We start from the raw sequence: 21,398 nt of genomic DNA on the forward strand, positions 1-21,398 counted from the left end.
TGATGTGTGTGGAGGTGCAGGTGAATTTGTGACGGGTATGGAAGGATCCATTGGGGCATGGAGGGAGGTGAGGCGGGAGGTGTGGGTGCAAGTTTTGCACTTCTTGTGGTTGCAGGGGAAGGTGCCGGGAGTGGAGGTTGGGTTGGTGAGGGATGTGGACCTGACGAGGGAGTCGCGGAGGGAGTGGTCTCTCCAGAATGATGATAGGGGTGGGGAGGAAAATATATCCCTGGTGGTGGGGTCTGTTTGGAGGTGGTGGAAATGACGAAGGATGATCCAATGTATCTGGAGGTTGGTGGGGTGGAAGGTGAGGACCAGTGGGGTTCTGTCCTGGTGGCGATTGGAGGGGCGGGGTTCAAGGGCAGAAGTGCGGGAAGTGGAGGAGATGTGGTGGAGAGCATCGTCGCCCACTTCAGAGGGGAAATTGCAGTCTTTGAAGAAGGAGGCCATTTGGGTTGTTCGGTAGTGGAATTGGTCCTCCTGGGAGCAGATGCGGCGGAGGTGAAGGAATTGGGAATATGGGATGGCGTTTTTACAGGGGGCAAGGTGGGAGGAGGTGTAATCTAGGTAGCTGTGGGAGTCGGTTGATTTGTAGTAAACGTCTGTGTTGAGTCGGTCGCCTGAGATAGAAATGGAGAGGTCTAGGAAGGGGAGGGAGGAGTCTGAGATGGTCCAGGTAAATTTGAGGTCAGGGTGGAAGGCGTTAGTAAAGTGGATAAACTGTTCAACTTCCTCATGGGAGCATGAGGTAGTGCCAATACAATCATCGATGCAGCGGAGGGAAAGGTTGGGCGTGGTTCCAGTGTAGCTGCGGAAGATGGACTGTTCCACATATCCGACGAAGAGGCAGGCATAGCTGGGGCCCACGCGGGTGCCCATGGCTACTCCTTTGGTTTGGAGGAAGTGGGAGAATTGGAAGCAGAAGTTGTTCGGAGTGAGGACCAGTTCAGTCAGTCGAAGGAGGGTGTCAGTGGAAGTGTACTGGTTGGATCGGCGAGAGAGGAAGAAGCAGAGGGCTTGGAGGTCTTCATGATGGGGGATGGAAGTGTATAGGGACTGGATGTCCATGGTGAAGATAAGGCGTCGGGGGACGGGGACGCGAAAATCATGGAGGAGGTGGAGGGCGTGGGTGGTGTCCTGAACGTAGGTGGGGAGTTCTTGGACTAAGGGGGACAGGACAGTGTCGAGGTATGCAGAGATGAGTTCAGTGGGGCAGGAGCAGGCTGAGACAATGGGTCAGCTGGGGCAGTCGGGTTTGTGGATTTTGGGCAGGAGGTAGAAACAAGCAGTACGGGGTTGTGGGACTATGAGGTTGGAGGCAGTGGATGGGAGATCTCCTGAGATGATGAGGTGATGAGGTCCTCCTCCTACTGCCCCCTTAACCATGACCCCACCTACCACCACCAAACCATCATCTCCCAGACCATCCATAACCCTCCAATTGCCACCAGGACAGAACTCCACTGGTTCTCACCTACCACCCCACCAACCTCCGGATACATCGTATCATCCTCTGTCATTTTTGCCACCTCCACACAGACCCCACCACCAGGGATATATTTCCCTCCCCACCCCTATCAGCGTTCTGGAGAGACCACTCCCTCCCCGACTCCCTCATCAGGTCCATGGGTGGGGTGGGGGGGGGTGGGGGGGTGGGGGTGGGGGGTGGGGGGGGGGGTGGGGGGGGGTGGGGGGTGGGGGGGGGGGTGGGGGGGGCGGGGGGGTGGGCGGAGGCGGGGAGTGTTAGGAGTAAAAGAAGAGTGGATCAGAACATCCCAGAGGGAATAGTCCCTGCGGAAGACTGATAAGGGAGGGGAGGGGTATATGTATCTGGTGTTGATATCTCGCTGGACATGGTGGAAATAGCAGCTAATGATCCTCCAGATGTAGATGCTGGTGGAATGATAGGTAAGTCCAAACCAATCCAGTCCTGCCATCTCAGGAATCCGTCTGGTAAACCTCTACTGCACTCCCTCCATCCCCAAAACATCATTCCTTGGGTAAGGAGACCATAACTATATCGGATATTCCAAGTGTAGTTTCACCACAAATTTGCACAATTGTAGCAAAAGATCCTTGCTTTTTTCCTCAAACTGTCGCTATGAAGTCCAACATCAAATTTCCTTCTTCACTGCCTACTTACTTTCAATGACTGGCTTCCAAGGACACTCAGGTCTCATCCTCTTTCCCAATCAATCACAATCTACCTGCCTGTTTTTACTCTCAATGTGAATAATCCTACATTTTTCCTCACGTTATTTTATCTATTGTATATTTGCCCATTCACTCAACTTATTTAAATCACACTGAGTCATCTCTGCATCCTCTTCCCTGCTTAGTGTCATCTTTTCAGCTTAGTATATTTAAATCTTTAATAAACATTGTGAATAGCTGGATCCAAGCATTGATTGCTATGCAGGGTGTCCACATGAAGTTCACAGATATGATCCTGGGAATAGGAATGGCTTGTCAAATGAGGAGGGCTCTGTGTCTGTACTTGGAGTTTAGAAAGATTGGGGGGGGGGGGGGGGGCGGTGGTGAGTGTGCGGAATGATTCTCATTGAAAGTTACAGAATATGGAAAGACTTGGAGAGACTGAAGAAGACATTTCCACTAGCAGGACAGACTATGACCCAACAGTACAGACTCAGAATGAAGGGACAATTCTTCGGAGCCGAGGTGAGGAATTTCTCCAACCAGACACTGATGAATCAGTGGAACACATTTCTGCAGGAGGCTGTGGAAACAAGAGTTACTGGAAGAAGGCAGCAGAATGTAGTTGAGAAACATATCAGTCATGACTGAATGGCAGAGCAGACTCAATGGGCTGAACGGCCTTACTATATCCCTTTATCTTACAGTTTATTTATGTCAGGACACTACTCTCACTCAACCGTGTTTCAATTTTGCATGCCATCTCTTATGTGGGATCTTATTGAACACGTTCTGAAATTCCAAGTAGACCGACTCCAGTGGTTCTTCCACGTCAACCCTTTAGGAGAGGAGTTAAATGTAGACAGGATGGGTTTGATGTCGATAGAGGAGGTATGAGGAAGAGGGAGCATGGGGCGGACAGGAAGAGGGATGAGGTACAGTGACTGGGATGGAGATCGATGCGGGAGAAATGTTTTGGGGGTTGGACTAACAGAGCGGGCGGTCCTGCCCTCCCTCCCTCCCTGGCTGGGTGGCGGTGACGCTGGCGAGTGCGGACCTTCCCTGGCCTCCGGGCAGACGATTGGAGGTAGAGCCTGGGGCCGAAGGAGACAGTGGGAAGCGTTTGGTTTTCAAGCAAGTTCTGAGAACCACGGCCTGGTGTCACTGCTTTTTATTTTGTTTAACCGCCCACCTCCCTAAACGCGGCGAGGCCCGGAGCAACGCTCGGCCGCTTGCTGGGACCTGGACTCTCGAGTTATTCGTTGCCGGGATGATGGTGCGTGTGAGCGGGGAGAGGAGGGCCGTTCGACCCTGAGGCTGGAGCCGGGATCACACAGCTCTCCTTTTCTCCCGGCGTCTCCAGGCTTCTCCCCGCCGCCTCTCGCGTGTCCAGGCTTCTCCTTCACCCCAACCCGGGTCTCCTTCTCCCAAGGCCTGGGTATGGCCCTCGCCTACTCTTACAGCTGTGGTCGGAGAATCTTGTCTAGCCCGTATCCATCACCGGGGCCCGGGCTGTCAGCACTCCTCGTCATTATTATCCTCTTCATCTTCCCTGGTGAGTATAGAGCTTCTATCTAATCTGAATAAATTCATCCGAAACGGAGAGAGGTCATTGTTCTCCTTTGTTCCACTTCAGTCTCAAAGTAGAGGTCATCGATGCTGTTGGCTATTCTTGGCAGGAGCTAAAGCTATCTCCGCGATTTACTTTTACATTCATTGTAAACTGTACAACCTCGATTAATAAAAAAAAATGTAAGCATCAACTTTCTTACACAATGGGAGACTTGGAAGTTTTCAAAGGTGTTAGATCGGAATCTCCTGATCTTTTTCAAGTAAAAGAAGTTATCTGTGTGGAAAACACAGATAGTAGGTGGTCGTTTTTATCTCTTAATGTCTTCTTGTATTCCTCATCTCCCTATATCTAGATTCCCAATGTCTTGTTTGAGATAGCAATTTTTAATTTGCTTCAAGGTCCATCTGCTGGTCCTGTTTGTATAAGCAGATGCTATGCAATATTTGAGCTGTCAGTGTTGACCTGTCTGCTTTTTTTTCTATTATTGGGGAACAGTCTTCATTGATATTTCCCTTGAAGGTCAATTTGGGATCATGAACTTATTGTGGGTTTTAGCTGTACATCCTTTATTTCACCATGTTAGTGTCGTGTTTATGGGTATACTGCCCCCATACCACATCTCTGTTGAATTATGTGAAAATTATATTTTCTGTTTGTTCATTTCTATTGTACTTTTTTTCTGTCTGCTAACTGTATATGTCCTTCTGAAGGAGAAAATATTGTATACAATTGAGATCAAACTACTCCAATTGGGATGTTGCACCATTTATAATAACTTTGGGCTATGTTAAATGATTTGCCTGACCCATGAACTGTGCATTTTTTAGAAGCATGAAGTCTCAGAATTTTTAAACAAGCTGTTTAAACCATTTAATTTTTCTTGATTTGAAGTTATCTCTCCACCCTTCAGGCTCTCTGCCTGTATTCCTGACGAAGGGCTTTTGCCCGAAACGTCGATTTTACTGCTCCTCGGATGCTGCCTGAGCTGCTGTGCTTTTCCAGCACCATTCTAATCTAGACGCAGGTAGCTTGAAGTTAATTGTACTGTGTTCCATACTGCAGCAATGTGAAAAATGTTCTACAACTTGTCGTACAGTTCCTAGACAGGCTTAATATGCTAGTCCAATTGCAATTTATGAATAATTGCATTTGAACACATGGATATTTTAATGTGGCACTACCCTCGGTGAAAAAGTTGTCCGTTTTAAATCTTGCCCTTCTCACCATAAATCTAAGGCATCTAGTTATGGACTCTCCTACCCCAGGGAAACAACGTTGGCTATTCACTCTATCTCTACCCCTCATGATTTTATAAACTTCTCGAAGGTCACCCTTCAGCCTCAGACACTCCAGGGAAAATAGCCCCAGCCTATTCAGCTTCTCCCTATAAATCAAACCCTCCAACCCCCGGCAATATCCTTGTAAATCTTTTCTTAACCTTTTCAAGCTTCACAGTATCCTTTTTATAGCATAGAGACCAGAATTGAACACAGTATTCCAAAAGTACCCTATCCAATGTCCCAACCAATATACAGCTGCAACACGGCCTCCCATACTTAATGCACTGACTAATAAGGGTAAGCATACAAAACGCAACTCCACTTTTAAGAAACTGAACCTGTGCTCCAAGGTCTCTTTGTTTAGCAACACTCCCAAGAATCTTATCATTAAGTGTATACGTCCTGCCCTGATTTGCCTTTCCAAATGCAGCACCTCACATTTATTGAAATTAAACTCCAACTATGGAATGAGTTACTAGAGGAAGTGATGGAGGCTGGTACAACTACAGCATTTAAAAGCCATCTGGATTGGCACTTGAAAAGGAAGAATTTAGAAGGATATTGGACAAATGTTGGCAAATAATACTAGATTAATTTAGGATATCTGGTCGGCCTAGACGAGTTGGACCAAACAGTTGTATAGCTTGATGACACTAAGTTAACACTTATTATGATGCCATGTAACCACCTGCAACTTCACCCTGTTGTATGGCGCAAAGTGTTCTCTCCAAGCTTGAATGGGCAAAGTCTGAGCACTGCTCGGTTTGCTTCAGAATTCACCTGGAACCAGGGGCGCTTTATAATTTTTATAAGCCTGTTTGGCTATGTTATAGCATAGCTCCATGACAAATGGGACTTGAGCATAGATCTTCTACCCAGAGGTAAGCTCTGCTACTCCACCACAAGCACTTTGTATTCAGTTCCTCTTACGTAGATCATCAAAACGCAGGTATGTCATGATATCTGATGCGATCATGATTCAATTACACCTTGAAGTACTTCAGTCCAATAGATTTAAATTCCATCTCTTGACTCTCTTCCAACATCTGATAAAGGTTTTGATCTCTGTCTCTCTTTGTCATTTCTTCTGTTTATTTTCTTGAACTTTGGGCCCATTTTTAAAAAAAATTGTAAGAAATAGTGTTTTTTTTTAAAGGAATAGGATGGTCGCATGGGAACTGAGATCTTCCTGCTCGAAAATAATTTTCTTTTAACAACCAAATTCAACCAGTAGTTAATGATCAGTGCTAATATCTTGTTATATGGTCATAGTGCTCAATCCTCATGTTGGCAAGTTGAGCCTATATTCATTGGAGTTTAAAAGAATGAGGTGTCATCTTCTTGAAAGATTTAAAAGTCCAACAAGATAGATACTTAGAGGATGTTTACTCTGTGGAAGAATCTAGAAGTAGGAGGCACAGTTTCAAAGTTGGAGATCTCCCACTTATATACAGGTGAGGAGAAATTTCTTTTCTCTGTGTTGTTAATGTTTACAATTCTCTTCCACAGAGAACAGTGGAGGTAGGGCATTGAATGTATTCAAGTCTGAATTAGACAGAAGTTTAATTTGGAAGGATGTCAAGAATTAAGAGTTGGAGGTTGCACAGCACCAGGTTGTAGTCCAGCAGGTTTATTGGAAGCGCTGGCTTTCGGAGTGCTGCACCTTCATCAGGTCACAATCATCCGGTGGGGGAGCAGCGTTCCAAGGGCTGGTACTTCCTGGTGAACCTGTTGGACTGTAACCTGGTGTTGTGTGATTTTTAACTTTGTACAGCCCAGTCCAACACCGGCATCTCCAAATCAAGAGTTAAGGGGGATGTACAACAAAATAATATTAGATAAATTCAAGTCAGATCAGTATGACCTTAATGAAAGGCAGAGTGAGCTAGATGGGTTGTTCAACACATTGTGGGTATAATTTCTTAGACACTTGCTAAAAACATACATGGGTACAATGGGTCTGGGTGGGTTACTCTTCGGATGTTTGGTGTGGACTTGTTGGGCCGAAGGGCCTGTTTCCATACTGTTGGGAATCTAATCTATTCAAGCAGTAATGCTTTCCATCTGATATCCACTAAACAATGGGAGCAAACATTCACTGTAAGTATTTCCACAGGTGACATTAATCATTTAGACTTAGTTTTGTTCACCCAAATCTTGTTTTTGTAACTATTCTAAATGTTGATCCCTTCCAGACTGTTTTCATTTTAATCTTGCTGACTGAGCTCTTGACCATAACAGAATGGAATCCAGATGCAGCGGCTGTAGCTAAAGTTCAGCAAGCAGTGTCTGTGATGGAGGAAGCTAGATTGTACCCATTATCTGCTGCTTGTCTTCCTCTGGGAGTAGAAGATTGCATCCTTAAGCAAGTTACTGGAAGTCAAAAGGTTATACACTGTTGCTAAAAACAGTTGACGTAGAGTGTGTCATCATTGTGATTTAAACTGCCTCATGTGCTGGGAATTGTAATGAATCACAGCTGACTTGCACGCTAGTTTGGTCTACCTTGCGAATGCTGTAAGAGGACTGCCCACATTTAGATTCACTTCAGCTTTTATTTTGTTGAGTTTGGAGAAGTGTTGTAGTATATTGCTTTTTAATCAAGGGGAAAAATGATATCACTGCTTTTTAAAAATTGGACTTGTTGATGCTTGTATTGTATGATGATGTGTACATCCTTTTGTGAAACCAGGAATTATGTTACAAATTAGTTACAAACTTTATGGCAAAAAAAAAGAAATGTGACACTTGTGTTCCAAGCAAAAATTTTGATTGGTTGTGTGTGCCATCCAGGTAGTTTTAAAATGTTCATTAATGGAATGTGGGCATCATGAGCAAATACAGGATTAATTTTCTCATCCCTACTTGTCCTTGAAGTGGGGTTGACTGCCTTCTTGAAGCATTGCACTTGACTATATTTGCCATTCCTTCATTAATGTCAAAATAGTGTTTTACTTGGATCAGCTCTCGAGGATAGTGGAGTTCACATGCACAAGAACATAAATAGACTATTCAACCCATTGACAAGGAGAAAGCGAGGACTGCAGCTGCTGGAGATCAGAGTCAAAAAGTGTGGCGTTGTAAAAGACTGATGAAGAGCTTATGATTGAAACGTTGACTCTCCTGCTCCTCACATGCTGCCTGACTTGCTGTGCTTTTCCAGCACCATACTTTTTGACAGTTTTCAGCCCATTAAATCTAATTTGCCATTTGATGAGACTTTGGCTGATCTGAGAATCCTCAACTCCAGTTCCCTGCCATTTCCCCATAATCTTTGGTTCCCTTACTGATTAAAAATTCTAACTTGCCATGAATATACAAAATGACTGAATATCAACAACCCTCTATTGTAAAGAATTCTACAAATTCCCTAACCTCAGAGTGTATTCCCTTTCTCTTCAATGGGTGCCCCCTTAAACTAAAAGTATGGCCTCTGGTCCTCAACTCTCCCACAAGTAGGGAAAAAACATCTCCACGTCTACCCGATAAGTTTAGAAGAATGAAAGGAGACCTTATTGAAACACACAAGAATCTTAGGAGGCTTGACTGGGTACTTGTTTTGAGTTTAGAATCAGAGGGAAGCCTTGATCTAGGTGGTAAAAGTTGAGAGATTGGAAGGAGCCTTGACTGGTTATTGGAGTACACCTTGTAGATAGTATGTGTTGCTGCCACTGTGTAGCCAGTGTGAATATTTAAGGTAGCACTTAGAGTTGTAATCCAGTAATTTGATTCCATTTAAGACAAAACAAACTCCTTATTTTATTGGAACTGGATTGATCTAGGAGAGTAGGGAGTATTTCATCACAGTCCTGACATATGCATTATAGATGGTGGATAAGCTTTAGGAAGTTCACGAGAAGTTACTTTCCAGCAGTGACCTGCACTTGTAGCTAGCGTTATTGTATGGGCTTAGTTTGGATTCTGAGCATTTGTAATTCCAGAATGTTGATGATAGTTTTAACACCATTGAATTTCAAGGGATAACCATTAGATTCTTTCACTTTGGAGATGGTCATTGCTTGGCAATTCTGCCATAAATGTTAACTGCCACTTTTCAGTTCAAGCCTGCAAATTATATAGATGTTGATGCACACACATATGGATTACTCCAGTGTCAGAGGAATTGCATTGAACATCCTGTTTCACCAGCAGATGCCCCACTTCTAACCTTATGGAAGAAAGGTCATTGAGGAAGCAGTTGATGATGTTTGGACACTACCATAAGGAACTCCTGCAGAGATGTATTGGGGTTGAGATTATTGACGTCCAACAATGAAGACCACCTCTTGGTCCCTCGATAGGACTCGAATGGAGAATTTGTTCCCAATTCCGAATGACTTTGACTTTAACTTTACAAGGATCCTTAGTCATACTTTAATCAAAGCTGGACACAGGAGTAAGAAAATAGGAGCATGATTAGGTCATTTGGCTCCTCAAACCTGCTCTGTCATTCCCGGTCAGGGTTTGTCCCTTACTTTCAAGATATTTATCCACCCTATTCCCAAAGCCCTTGGTGCTATTCATGTTTAGAATTTCAACTCTTTTGGAGCCAAGTAGTCCTGGTGGAATCCAAACTGAGCATTGCTAAATGTGGCACTTCTTTACATCATATGGCTGGTGATTGACAGTAGATGGAGTCATAGGACTGTACAGCATGGAAACAGACCCTTCCATCCAACATGTCTATGCCAACCAGATAGCCCAAACCAATCTAGTCCCATTTGCTAGCATTTGCCCCCTTCCCTATAAACTCTTATTCATACATCCATCCAGATGCCTTTTAAGTGTTGTAATTGTACTGGCCTCCTCAACTTTCTCTCTAGTTTTGGACTCCCCAACCCCAGAGAAAAGACCTTTCTCCTTATCTGTGCCTTTCATGATTTTATTAACTTCGATAAGGTAACCCCCTCAGCCTCTGAAGCTCTGGAAAAAATAGCCCCAGCCTCTTCCTATAACTCAAATCTTCCAGGTGAAAGTGAGTACTACAGATGCTGGAGATTAGAGTCAAGAGTGTGGTACTGGAAAAGCACAGCAGGTTCAGGCAGCATCCGAGGAGCAGGAAAATCGACGTTTCTGGACCGTTCTCCCCCGCCCCCCCCACCCCCCCCCCCCCCCCCCCCCCTCCCGCCTCTGCCCCAACCTCGTGAGTACCTCGTCAGGTCCACGCCCCCTAACTATCCACCCTCCCCTCTTAGCACCTTCCCCTGCCACCATAGCAGTTGTAAAACCTGCGCCCACACTTCCGCACTCACCTCCGACCAAGGCCCCAAAGGAACCTTCCACATCCATCAGAGTTTCACCTCCACTTCCATACATGTCAGTTACTGTATCTGTTGCTCCCAATGCGGTCTCTACATTGGGGAGACAGGCTGCATACTCGCAGAATGCTTCAGAGAACATCTCCAGAACACCCTCACCAATCAATCCCACCTCCCCCCGGCCGAACACTTTAACTCCCCCTCCCACTCTCCAGAGAATATGCAGGTCCTGAGCCTCCTCCATCGCCACTCCATTAGCACCCAACACCTGGAGGAAGATCGTCTCATCTTCCACCTCGGGACCCTCCAACCACATGGCATCAATGGATTTCACCAGTTTCGTCATTTTCCCTCTCCCCACCTTACCCCAGTTCCAACCATCCAGCTCAGCACCGTCTTCATGACTCATCCCATTTGTCCATCTTCCTTCCCACCTATCCACTCCATCCTCCCCTCCGACCTATCCTCTTTACCCCCACCTCCATCCACCTTTTGCACGCGCAGCTACCTCCCCCAGCTCCACCCCCGAGGCTCCTAGCCTCATTCCTGATGAAGGGCTTTTGCCCGAAACGTCAATTTTCCTGCTCCTCAGATGCTGCTTGACCTGCTATGCTTTTCCAACACCACACTCTTGGTTCAAATCTTGCAACCCTGGCAACATCCTTGTAAATCTTTTCTGAACCCTTTCAAGTTTCATGGGATATTCTTAGACTGCTTTTATGGACAGGATATACCTGGACAATGTTAGACTTTTCTTGGTAGATATTGTTACATGTTTCTGTGTAGATATTCTTATAACTTGAGCCACATCTTAAGTTCTCTCCATTGCTGCTTCAAACAGCAGCATTGGCTAGTATGGCCAAAATTACGTAGCACTTATTTTTCAACTCAGAAAGCACTCCTGGTATTTTAGCTGTCAAATAGTCCCACTTCCATTTCAGTTTAAAATTCCCTCCCAAAGAAAACAAAAGATTGGGCTCTGTTTTGTTAAATGCATTTCATCATTAGTTGATACAATATGCAATATATGTAGTTTTGCTCGCTGAGCTGGAAGGTTCATTTTCAGACTTTCCATTACCATGCTGGGTATCATCATCAGTGAGCCTCCAGTCAAGCACTGGTGTTAGTGACCAGCTTTCTATTTATGTATAAATAGAAAGCAGGTCACTAACATCAGCGATTCACCGAAGGCTCACTGATGATGTTACCCAGTATGGTGATGAAATGTCTGAAAATGAACCTTCCAGCTCAGCGAGCAAGTTTAACATGCAGAAGCTTAACGTGCAGAACCTCAACCTGACCTACAAATCTTCTCAAAACTCACTAACGCATATATGTGCATCCACCTTCGCTCATTCCTTAATGCAATGTTTAAACAATATCTTGTTATTTTCCTCCCACATTCTTATTTATTTCAATATAATCACACTCTTGATAAAGCATCTGGTATAAAATTATCTTTTCTTGCAGTGTCAATGGTTACTACATTAACTGGTTGAATTAATAACCTCCATCAGAACCGTCTTGCATTTTGAATCATGGAAGTTGTCTACAAAAGCTAATGAATTATGTTCATGTTATTTCTTTGCAACCATGTTGGAAATAGATTTCAACATGTTGGAGCCAATAATAATTTAAAAATTACCTTTTCACTTTGGAGTACTTCTGATACTGGTTTAATTTCTTATAAAAGTTTCGTACTGGTTTCTCTATGCCTAATTCATAGTTTTGTAATAAGACTACGTTTACACCTCAGTTATCAGCATCAACTGACAGTTTAACAGTCAGGGGCAACTGATATCGATTCACTTACTTTCTCAAAAGTTACTTGTGACTCTGCTGACTATGCTATTTTGACTATTTTCATAACAAATCTACTAAAGAAACAGCTATTATGCTGAAGTTAGGCACAAATTCCTAATAAAAGCCCACACTTCCCCAGCAATCTTGTGATTTCCTATTTAGTTTGGAATGAAAATTTTCCATCAGAGTCTTCACTTTTGTTATGATTGGTAAGATTCATAGTGGCACAGTGGTTAGCACTGCTGCCTCACAGAGCTAGAGACTCGGGTTCAATTCCTGCCTCAGGCGACTGACTGACTGTGTGGAGTTTGCACATTCTCCCCATGTCTGCGTGGGTTTCCTCCGGGTACTCTGGTTTCCTCCCAAAAATGTGCAGGTTAGGTGAATTGGCCATGCTACATTGCCCGTAGTGTTAGGTGAAGGGGTAAATGGGTAAATGTAGGGGAATGGGCCTGGGTGGGTTGCTCTTCGGTGGGTCAGTGTGGACTTGTTGGACCGAAGGGCCTGTAATCTAATCTAATTTGCTTTACTCATGGGAGATTTTGTTAAGCCAGCTAAACAATCTTAAAGCTAGAAATGTTATGACCAGCTTTATTGCTATCAAATTAAAACAAAGATATATCAACAGTATTGAGTACAGGAGTTGGGAGGTCATGTTGCGGTTGTACAGGACATTGATTAGGCCACTGTTGGAATATTGCGTGCAATTCTGTTCTCCTTCCTATCAGAAAAATGTTGTGAAACTTGAAAGGGTTCAGAAAAGATTTACAAGGATGTTGCCAGGGTTGGAGGATCTGAGCTACAGGGAGAGGCTGAACAGGCTGGGGCTGTTTTCCCTGGATCGTCGGAGGCTGAGGGGTGGCCTTATAGAGGTTTACAAAATGGTGAGGGGCATGGATAGGATAAATAGACAAACTCTTTTCCCTGGGATCGGGGAGTCCAGAACTAGAGGGCATAGGTTTAGGGTTAGAAGAGAAAGATATAAAAGAGACCTAAGGGGCAACTTTTCACACAGCGGGTGGTAAGTATATGGAATGAGCTGCCAGAGGATGTGGTGGAGGCTGGTACAATTGCAACATTTAAGAGACATTTGGATGGGTATATGAATAGGAAGGGTTTGGAGGAATATGGGCCAGGTGCTGGCAGGTGGGACTAGATTGGGTTGGGATATCTGGTCGGCGTGGACGGGTTGGACCAAAGGGTCTGTTTCCATGCTGTACATCTTTATGACTCTATGACTGTAAGTGGGTGCTTAAATGATTTAGTTGCTTTACATATTCTTCGCAGGTATATATTATAGCTTCAACTGAATAACTTGCATAGTTAGGCAGTGGCTTGATTCAGAGGCTTTTAGAATGTTGTTTGGATATTTCTAAAATAGAATGGCTTCATCTGACAGTGATATAGTTACCCTTTTCTGTAGCAGAGGCTGATACCTTGTTCAGTTTTTTTAAATAGTACGCACCTGTACCATCAATAGATGAACCTTCGGTTTGGCAGTGCTTCATTTCCTTCTATCGACACAATCTTTTAACCAAGGAATGGAGAGTTAATTTTGTTTTTGTTACTGCATTTACTTTTCAGCAATCTATGCAGGACCTCGTATGCCTGTCTGATTTAAGAATAATACAATGGGTGAGCTCCAACTGCTTTGACAAGGTTTAATCAGTTTATTTTCTAGTGCATATTGAATCTACATTTTCATCGGAAGCTTGTTTTTCTGGGCTTAACCTCACTCTGACTGTCTCTGAATTTAGGCAAAGCTATATCTTGCACTAAAATCATGTTATTATCTAGGAGTAAGTCAACTCCTTCTCTAGATAATTTCTTAACTGCGTCTACCACTGTTCCAGACAGTAAGTTGAATTCCAAATGCTCTTTTTATAACAGAACCAGGATATACTCTCTGCATTCATGTACCCCATTTATTGACATTTTGGATTTCATTCCACATTTTAAAGGGAAATCCATGCTCTTCTCCAGCTAAAGAGCTATATTTATGTTCTGTGCATCATTTGAAGAAAAGGGCTTGTCTTTCCCTTTGCAGAAGCCCTTCATCTCTAATTTATCGTATTCATCTTTTGCACCCAGCCCACGTTTACTTCTACTTTTCTTGTTGCAATCAATGCTACGATTTGATCCATGGTATTTTTCTTTTGAGTTCCCTTTTTTTAAAAGACTCGTTCATACGAACATTAACAGGTGCCATGGGCTTTCCAGGCAGCTTCCAACATTGTACGGTAACTGGAGATATCCAACTTTATTACAACAGAAACACTTCAGCCTTCAAATTCCACCCCACTTTCAGTGCCCTCTTTCCTGAACTGAAGAGGGGGTGGGACATTGCTAAGTCATTATTACTGCCTGTCTGAAAATGCAACTCTGATCTTCAACTTGGATTCTTACTATAAGACAAATTTTGTTTTTAAATTCTTCTAAGAGAATGATTTCTGAGAATTTCATATAGAGTATTTACCCCTAATTTTCATATCCACCTGTCAAAATTACTTCGCCCTTTTCAAATTCACTATATGTTTACAAAGACTGCTTCTGCAAATTTCTAAACTTTGGCTTTTATGCGTCAGGAACTAACGCATACACGCACAGATGAGCCGTTGTTTTTACAGTGTCCTTACCTTTTGATCTTCCAGTGTTGACTGCAACATTTGAAGCCAGTATCCCTTATCTATCTCTTCTCTTTTTCTTTTATAATTCTAGTTCCAATTCTCAAATTGAATTATACAGTATAGAAGAGGCCCTTTGGCTCATTGAGTCTGTGCCGCAAAAAAATACACCACTACCTCGTCCCACTTTCTGACATTCGGCCCATAGCCTTGAATGCAATGACATTTCAAGTGCTCATTCGAATACCTTTTAAAGGTTGAGGTTACCTTAATTATCGGCACGGTGGCACAGTGGTTAGCACTGCTGCCTCACAGCGCCAGAGACCCGGGTTCAATTCCCGCCTCAGGCGACTCTCTGTGTGGAGTTTGCACATTCTCCCCGTGTCTGCGTGGGTTTCCTCCGGGTGCTCCGGTTTCCTCCCACACTCCAAAGATGTGCAGGTCAGGTGAATTGGCCATACTAAATTGCCCATAGTGTTAGGTAAGGGGTAGATGTAGGGATATGGGTGGGTTGCGCCTCGGCGGGGCGGTGTGGACTTGTTGGGCCGAAGGGCCTGTTTCCACACTAAGTAATCTAATCTAATCTAATCTATTTCAGTTGAGCATTCCAGATTCCTACCACACCCTCAGATGAAAAGCATTTTCCTCTAATCCCTTTAAATCTTCTGCATTTCACTTTAAAACTGTGTCCCCTTGTTTTTGACCTTTCAACTAAGGGTGACAGTTGCTTTACATTCACCCTGTCTATGGCCCTCAATCTTTGTATACTTCTTTCAGGTCTTTCCCAACCTTCATTGCTCCAAAGAACACAACTTGAGCTTATCCAGCTCTCCTCATAGCTGAAGTTCTACAACCCAAGCAACATTCTGATAAATATCCTCTACTTCCTTCCTATAATGCAATGCACAACCAGACCTGTATGCAGAACCATAGCTGTGATCAAAATATAGTCCTATACAGCTCCTGTACATGCCTTGACTGCTAAAAGCAAGCATCATCCTGTTTGCCACCTTTACTACCTTATTAACCTGTCCAACCATGTTCAGGCACCCCAGGATTCTCTGAGCTTCCTAGTTCCCTGTCATTCATTGAGTCCTCCCTTATCATCCTATTACTTCCAAAGTGGATCACCTCCTATTTATCAAGGTTAAATTCCATCTGACACTGATCTGCCCATTTGACAAACATGTCTATCTTGCTGTAACCTGTTAAGAAGTGGAGGATGACATCCCTCTGACAATTAAAACTGAAACATCAGAAAAGACCGCCTCACCTAGTAATCTTATAAAGAAGTATGACAAGTGGTATAATCTACCTCTCAGGAGAAAGTGAGGACTGCAGATGCTGGAGATCAGAGCTGAAAATGTGTTGCTGGAAAAGCGCAGCAGGTCAGGCAGCATCCAAGGACCAGGAGAATCGACATAAGCATTCCTGAAGAAGGGCTTATGACTGAAATGTCGATTCTCCTGCTCCTTGGATGCTGCCTGACCTGCTGCACTTTTCCAGCAACACATTTTTCAGCTGTAATCTACCTCTTACCCCCAATCTGTTATCAAAGAGTGTTAAATGAAATGGAGTCCTTTCACCCACACCATAATAAACAAGTAACAATTTATTTATCTAACTCCAGCAGTGAACAAATTAACAGAATTATTAACAAACGGATTAAATCTCTTCTAACTACCTATTCCTTTACTGAACTAAATTCTAATAGTCATGCTGTTTCAATAACACAGGTCTCACTTATAAATCCCATTAATAAGAACAATAAGTTAAACTTACATTCTGTGTGAACTTTGAGAAACTATCTTTCTGACGTTTCTGTATCATCTTCTATCGTTTTTCAAAATGCCTTTGAGTAGTTTTCTGGTCATAGTGTTAAGAATATTTGCTAAACGTGCCATGTATCTTTATAGATATATCGTGCTTTCTTAGAGAGGGTGGAAATTTCTTGCGAGAGCCTCTTATTTCTTTCTCAGATGCCACTTTTTGAAAAAATGCTGCTTAGGCCTGCCAACTGAATGGCTTTTTGATACATTGTGTCAGTTCGAGCACCTGCAGCTGCTTGTCCACAGACATTCATTTTTTAAATCTTTAAGCAAAGAATAGGACACCAGCTTTTAAAGGCATGTCACAGTGCTTTCCCCCATTTTACAATTTTACCATTTTATTCACACCAATTTCATGACAAACCCTTCTTCCTCATTGTCAAAAACCTGTCCAATCTTTGTGTCATCCACAAACTGACTTATCAACGGTCTCAAACATTCTCATGTAACAATAAGGGACCCAAGCACTGATCCCTGTCGAATACTACTGGAAACTGGCCCCTAATCACATAATTGTTCTTCTACCACCATCCTCTATCTCCTGCCACTAGGCCAATTTTGGATCCATATCAAGTTACCTTGGATCCCATGAGTCTTTACTCTTTTTGTATGAATTTCCCATGTGAGATTTTGTCAAAGACCTTGCAGAAATCCATATGTACTACATCAATACCCTACCCTAATCTAAACTTTTCCGAGATGCATCCAGACACTGTGGATCTGAAGCATCAAGCGACCCCTTTTTTTGCCCCTCAACCCTCACCCTTTTTATCCATTTCTTCTTTCTGAAGTTCTTTTTTTACCTTTTTTTCAAGCTTAAGTCTTTAAATTCCATTTCTCTTTCAATCCTTTGTTTTAAACTCCAAACCTCCTCCTTTATCAACTTCTGTTTGCTTTGTCTCTTCAAATTCAAGCTGCTGTAACTATAATTCAAATCCTTGCTAACTAAAGTGACTCACCATTTAAATAATTAATCATTCCTCCTGTATTTCCACCAGCCCCATTTTACAATGTGTTAATTATATTTGCCTTCTTAGCTCTAGCAGGCAATTCTACTTCAAATTTATTTGCTAATTCCAGCAGTATGACTTTGTTACCTCGTGTAAATCCATTGGGGATATCTGTTCCAACAGCAGAATGGTTTTCGCTACTTCAAACGCTTTAGGGCAGCAACAGAGCCGGCTCCTCTGGGCATTGACATCAGCGAGATTTGTGGGGGAGGAGAGCAAGCCCAGCAATGAAGATGGCACCTGAGGATCAGCAAGTTTGACTTTAGTTGGGTCTGGCGAAATGGTGGTGATTTTGAGCCAGCTCAGAACTCCTATGTAGATGAATGTCTCCTTCAGCTGTATCTTTTCACTTTCTCTTATTCTTAAATTATTAAAAGAGTGCTGGATTATGGCAACAAATTAAAGCTTTTCACTATTTTATTGTATTTTGCTGTAAAATACAGGTAACAATAAATAATGTTCCAATGGGCAGAAAAATGGCTGATGGGGTTTAATTCAGACAAATGTGAGGTGATGCATTTTGGAAGTCAGGTAGAGGTTGAAATTTATACAGTGAATGGCAGAACTCCTGGGAGTACTGATATGCACAGAGATCTGGTTGTGCAGGCTCAAGGTTGGAGGGCCGAAGGGCCTATTCCTGTGCTGTATTGTTCTCTGTCCTTTTTATTGTTATTCAATGCATCATTTTAGAATGCGAAACCTGGTAGAGTCATACTGCAACCTTTGCCACTTAGAAAAATTCCATATCCAGTCTGGTGTAATCCTCTTACAAATATCCTGGACCTGCAAGCAATTTTGTTACTGCTTGACTGTAAAGCATTGGCCCACAAGCCATCCCAGTTAGACCACTAACTTGACCAATTTGCCTTGCTGCTATTGAGGCCAAAAGCCAATTTTTGCCTGGTTTTGTCTTTAGCATAAAATAACTGTTTATTGTAACACACTTAAAATTTAACTAAAGGCAGTGAAAAGGGATGACTTTTAATCTACTTCTATACAATTTAAACTGGACTCTTCAAAATGAAACAAAGTTTACTCATTCACTATTAAGATAGACAAAAGATAAGTGGTTTGAGACAGATGGTTTGAATGGACAAATGGTGTGGCTCAAATATTAAATGAACAGATTTCAAAGTGGTTTGTTTTCTACTCTGTTCTTTTCATTGATAACACAGTCATTTCTCACTTCGGTAATTGATGCAGCAGACCCAGATCTTACCTTAGAATTATTTCTTGGTATTCTGTACTGGCACTTCCAACTATTTAACACTTAGCCCTCTGATCAGCTGAGTTGTTACTGTCAGGCAGAATTTTCTTAGCCCAAAGGATTTAGTACTGCTCATTCTCTCAATTATCTCCCTCACTGCTTCAAAAAGCAATATTGTCTGGCACAGTCCAGGAATGCAAGTTGATGGTGGTTGGGGTGTGTGAGATGGTCTCTTCAACCCAACCACCATCAATCACATTACCAACAAAAACATCATGAAGCTAGTGGACCTGTGCCTCACCACCCACTTCACCTTCAACAACATAATCTCCAAACAAACCAACGGCACACCCGTGGGATCTCTGCTATCAGGATTCACAGCAGAAGCGGTAATGCAAAGACAAGAACAAACAGCCCTACCAACCATCAAACCAAAAATCTGGGTCCGCTACGTAAATGACACCTTTGTCATCACAAAAGGAAACAAGATAGAAGAGACATTTAACATCATCAACAACACCCTCACAGGCATAAAGTTCACCAAGGAGGAAGAAACCGACAACAAACTCGCATTCCTGGATGTCACATTTGAAAGAAAGGACAACGGAGAACTACAAACCTGTGTATACAGAAAACCGACAAATACTGACCAAATACTTAACTACACCAGCAACCATCCCAACACGCAGAAACAAAGCTGCATCAGAACACTGTTCCAATGAGCCACCACACACTGCAGCACAGACGAACTTCGGAAAACAGAGGAGAACCACCCATACAAGTATTCAAGAAGAACAGATACTCAAAATATACATGTCAGCAGATTCCTCAAGAACAAACCACGACAAGCAGACCAAACACAGCCAGAAACCCTAACCACCTTGCCATACATCAAAGAAGTTTCAGAAATGACAGCCAGACTACTAAGACCCCTCTGAATCCTAGTAGCACACAGACCCACCAACACTCTCAAACAGGAACTAACAAACTTAAAAGACCCAGTACAACCCATGGACAAAACCAACGCCATCTACAAAATTCCATCCAAGGACTACCACAAACACTATGTAGGACAAACAGGAAGAAAGTTAGCCACCAGGATACACAAACACCAGCTAGCCACAAAAAGGCACGACCCTTTCTCCCTCGTAGCCCTACACACGGATGAAAAAAACCACCAATTCGACTGGGACAACACCTCTATCCTGGGACAGGCTAAGCAAAGACATGCCAGAGAATTCCTAGAGACCTGGCACTCCAACCACAACGCCATAAACAAACACATAGATCTAGATACCATCTATCAACCCCTCAGAAAATGAACATGACATCACCACAAACCCCAGGAACCCCATCCAGGATAAACATATAAATAGAAAGCAGGCGACAACAGCTTTGCTTCACTTGGAGGTCACCACTGATGGTGTTACCTAGCCAGGTAATGACATGTCTGGGTATCAAACCTACAGCTGAGCGAGTAAACCTCAACCTGAGCCACAAACCTTGCAAAAACCGTTTTCAATGGGTTGTGAAAGCAAGAAACATTGCAAAAGCCTTTTGAGGTTGCCATGTGAACCCTTCCCAATGGCCAACATAATAATGACAATATTACCAGGCTGCTGCTGGTGTTTCATGTCAGTTATTTTTAAATATCCCTTTTACAAACAGTTTGGATTAGATTGTGCAGCTTAATTAAGCTTCTTTCAAGCTTAATGTTTGGATGAATGTTTGCTTTTTTAAAAGCAAAAGTTCTTTGGACTTGGCAGGCTTTTCAAAAAGTTCAGTTCCCTCTCAATAAATGACGTGTTTTTATTTCATCATCTTAAAACACTTATATCTTGAATTGGCATATCTAATTTTGTTTTCAGCAGCATGTCCTGTCTAAGAGGAAATAAAGTTAAAATGTTGAGGATATTGAAACAAAAGTGTGAAATGAAAACCGTACTAGAAATGCAGTAGCAGGTCTGGCAGTCTCTGTGGAGAAAGAAACAGTTTCAGCACGGTGGCTCAGTGGTTAGCACTGCTGCCTCATAACACCAGGGACCCAGGCTGGATTCGGCCTTGGGCGACTGTCTATGTGGAGTTTGCACAATCTCCCCATGTCTGCACAGCTTTCCTCCCACAGTCCAAAGATGTGCATGTCAGGTGAATTGGCCACACTAAATTGCCCATAGTGTTAGTTGCATTAGTCAGAGGGAAATGGGTCTGGATGGGTTACTCTTCGGAGGTTCAGTGTGGAGTTGTTGGGCTGAAGGGCCTGTTTCCACACTGTAGGGAATCTAATCTAATCATAATGTTTCAGGTCTGATTTCAGAATCAAAATGTGTTCAAAATGTGTTTTTACACTTTTGACAGAGGAGGGGAAGGAGCAAAGGTTCCCTACGTAAAGACTCATTGTAAAAGTCAAAGGAGTTGTTAATGGTGGTTGAAAGAGTTAAAGAGATATAAAATGGAAATATATTCAATATAGAAGGGAGAGAATAGGTCCCCTCTACAAAGAGTAGCACAAACAAGTCAAGGCTTGAGGTGAAGAGAGACAGTGTACAAAAAAGGAGGACAGACATAATAATATTTTTGTTTCTGAACTATTTTTGTTTTGAAATATTTTGTTTTTTTCCTGCTGCTGAAAGCATTTCTGTTTTCAGCAGCAGAAAAACGGG

General features: G+C 43.0%; 1 protein-coding gene across 2 annotated transcripts in view; it reads left to right on the forward strand.

The window, feature by feature from the left end:
- Window positions 1-3,146: 3,146 nt before the first annotated feature.
- lrp12 (low density lipoprotein receptor-related protein 12) overlaps window positions 3,147-21,398 on the forward strand; it is a 69,604-nt gene continuing 51,352 nt past the window's right edge. The window contains exon 1 of one of the 2 annotated variants that reach the window (XM_072570606.1): window positions 3,147-3,709. In XM_072570606.1, coding sequence (XP_072426707.1) covers window positions 3,595-3,709 — 115 coding nt within the window. In that variant the 5' untranslated portion in view covers window positions 3,147-3,594. The remainder of the gene's footprint in view (window positions 3,710-21,398) is intronic. The other variant, XM_072570604.1, reaches the window with a different exon arrangement.

Source organism: Chiloscyllium punctatum, chromosome 5, assembly GCF_047496795.1.
Source record: "Chiloscyllium punctatum isolate Juve2018m chromosome 5, sChiPun1.3, whole genome shotgun sequence".
NCBI lineage: Eukaryota > Metazoa > Chordata > Chondrichthyes > Orectolobiformes > Hemiscylliidae > Chiloscyllium > Chiloscyllium punctatum.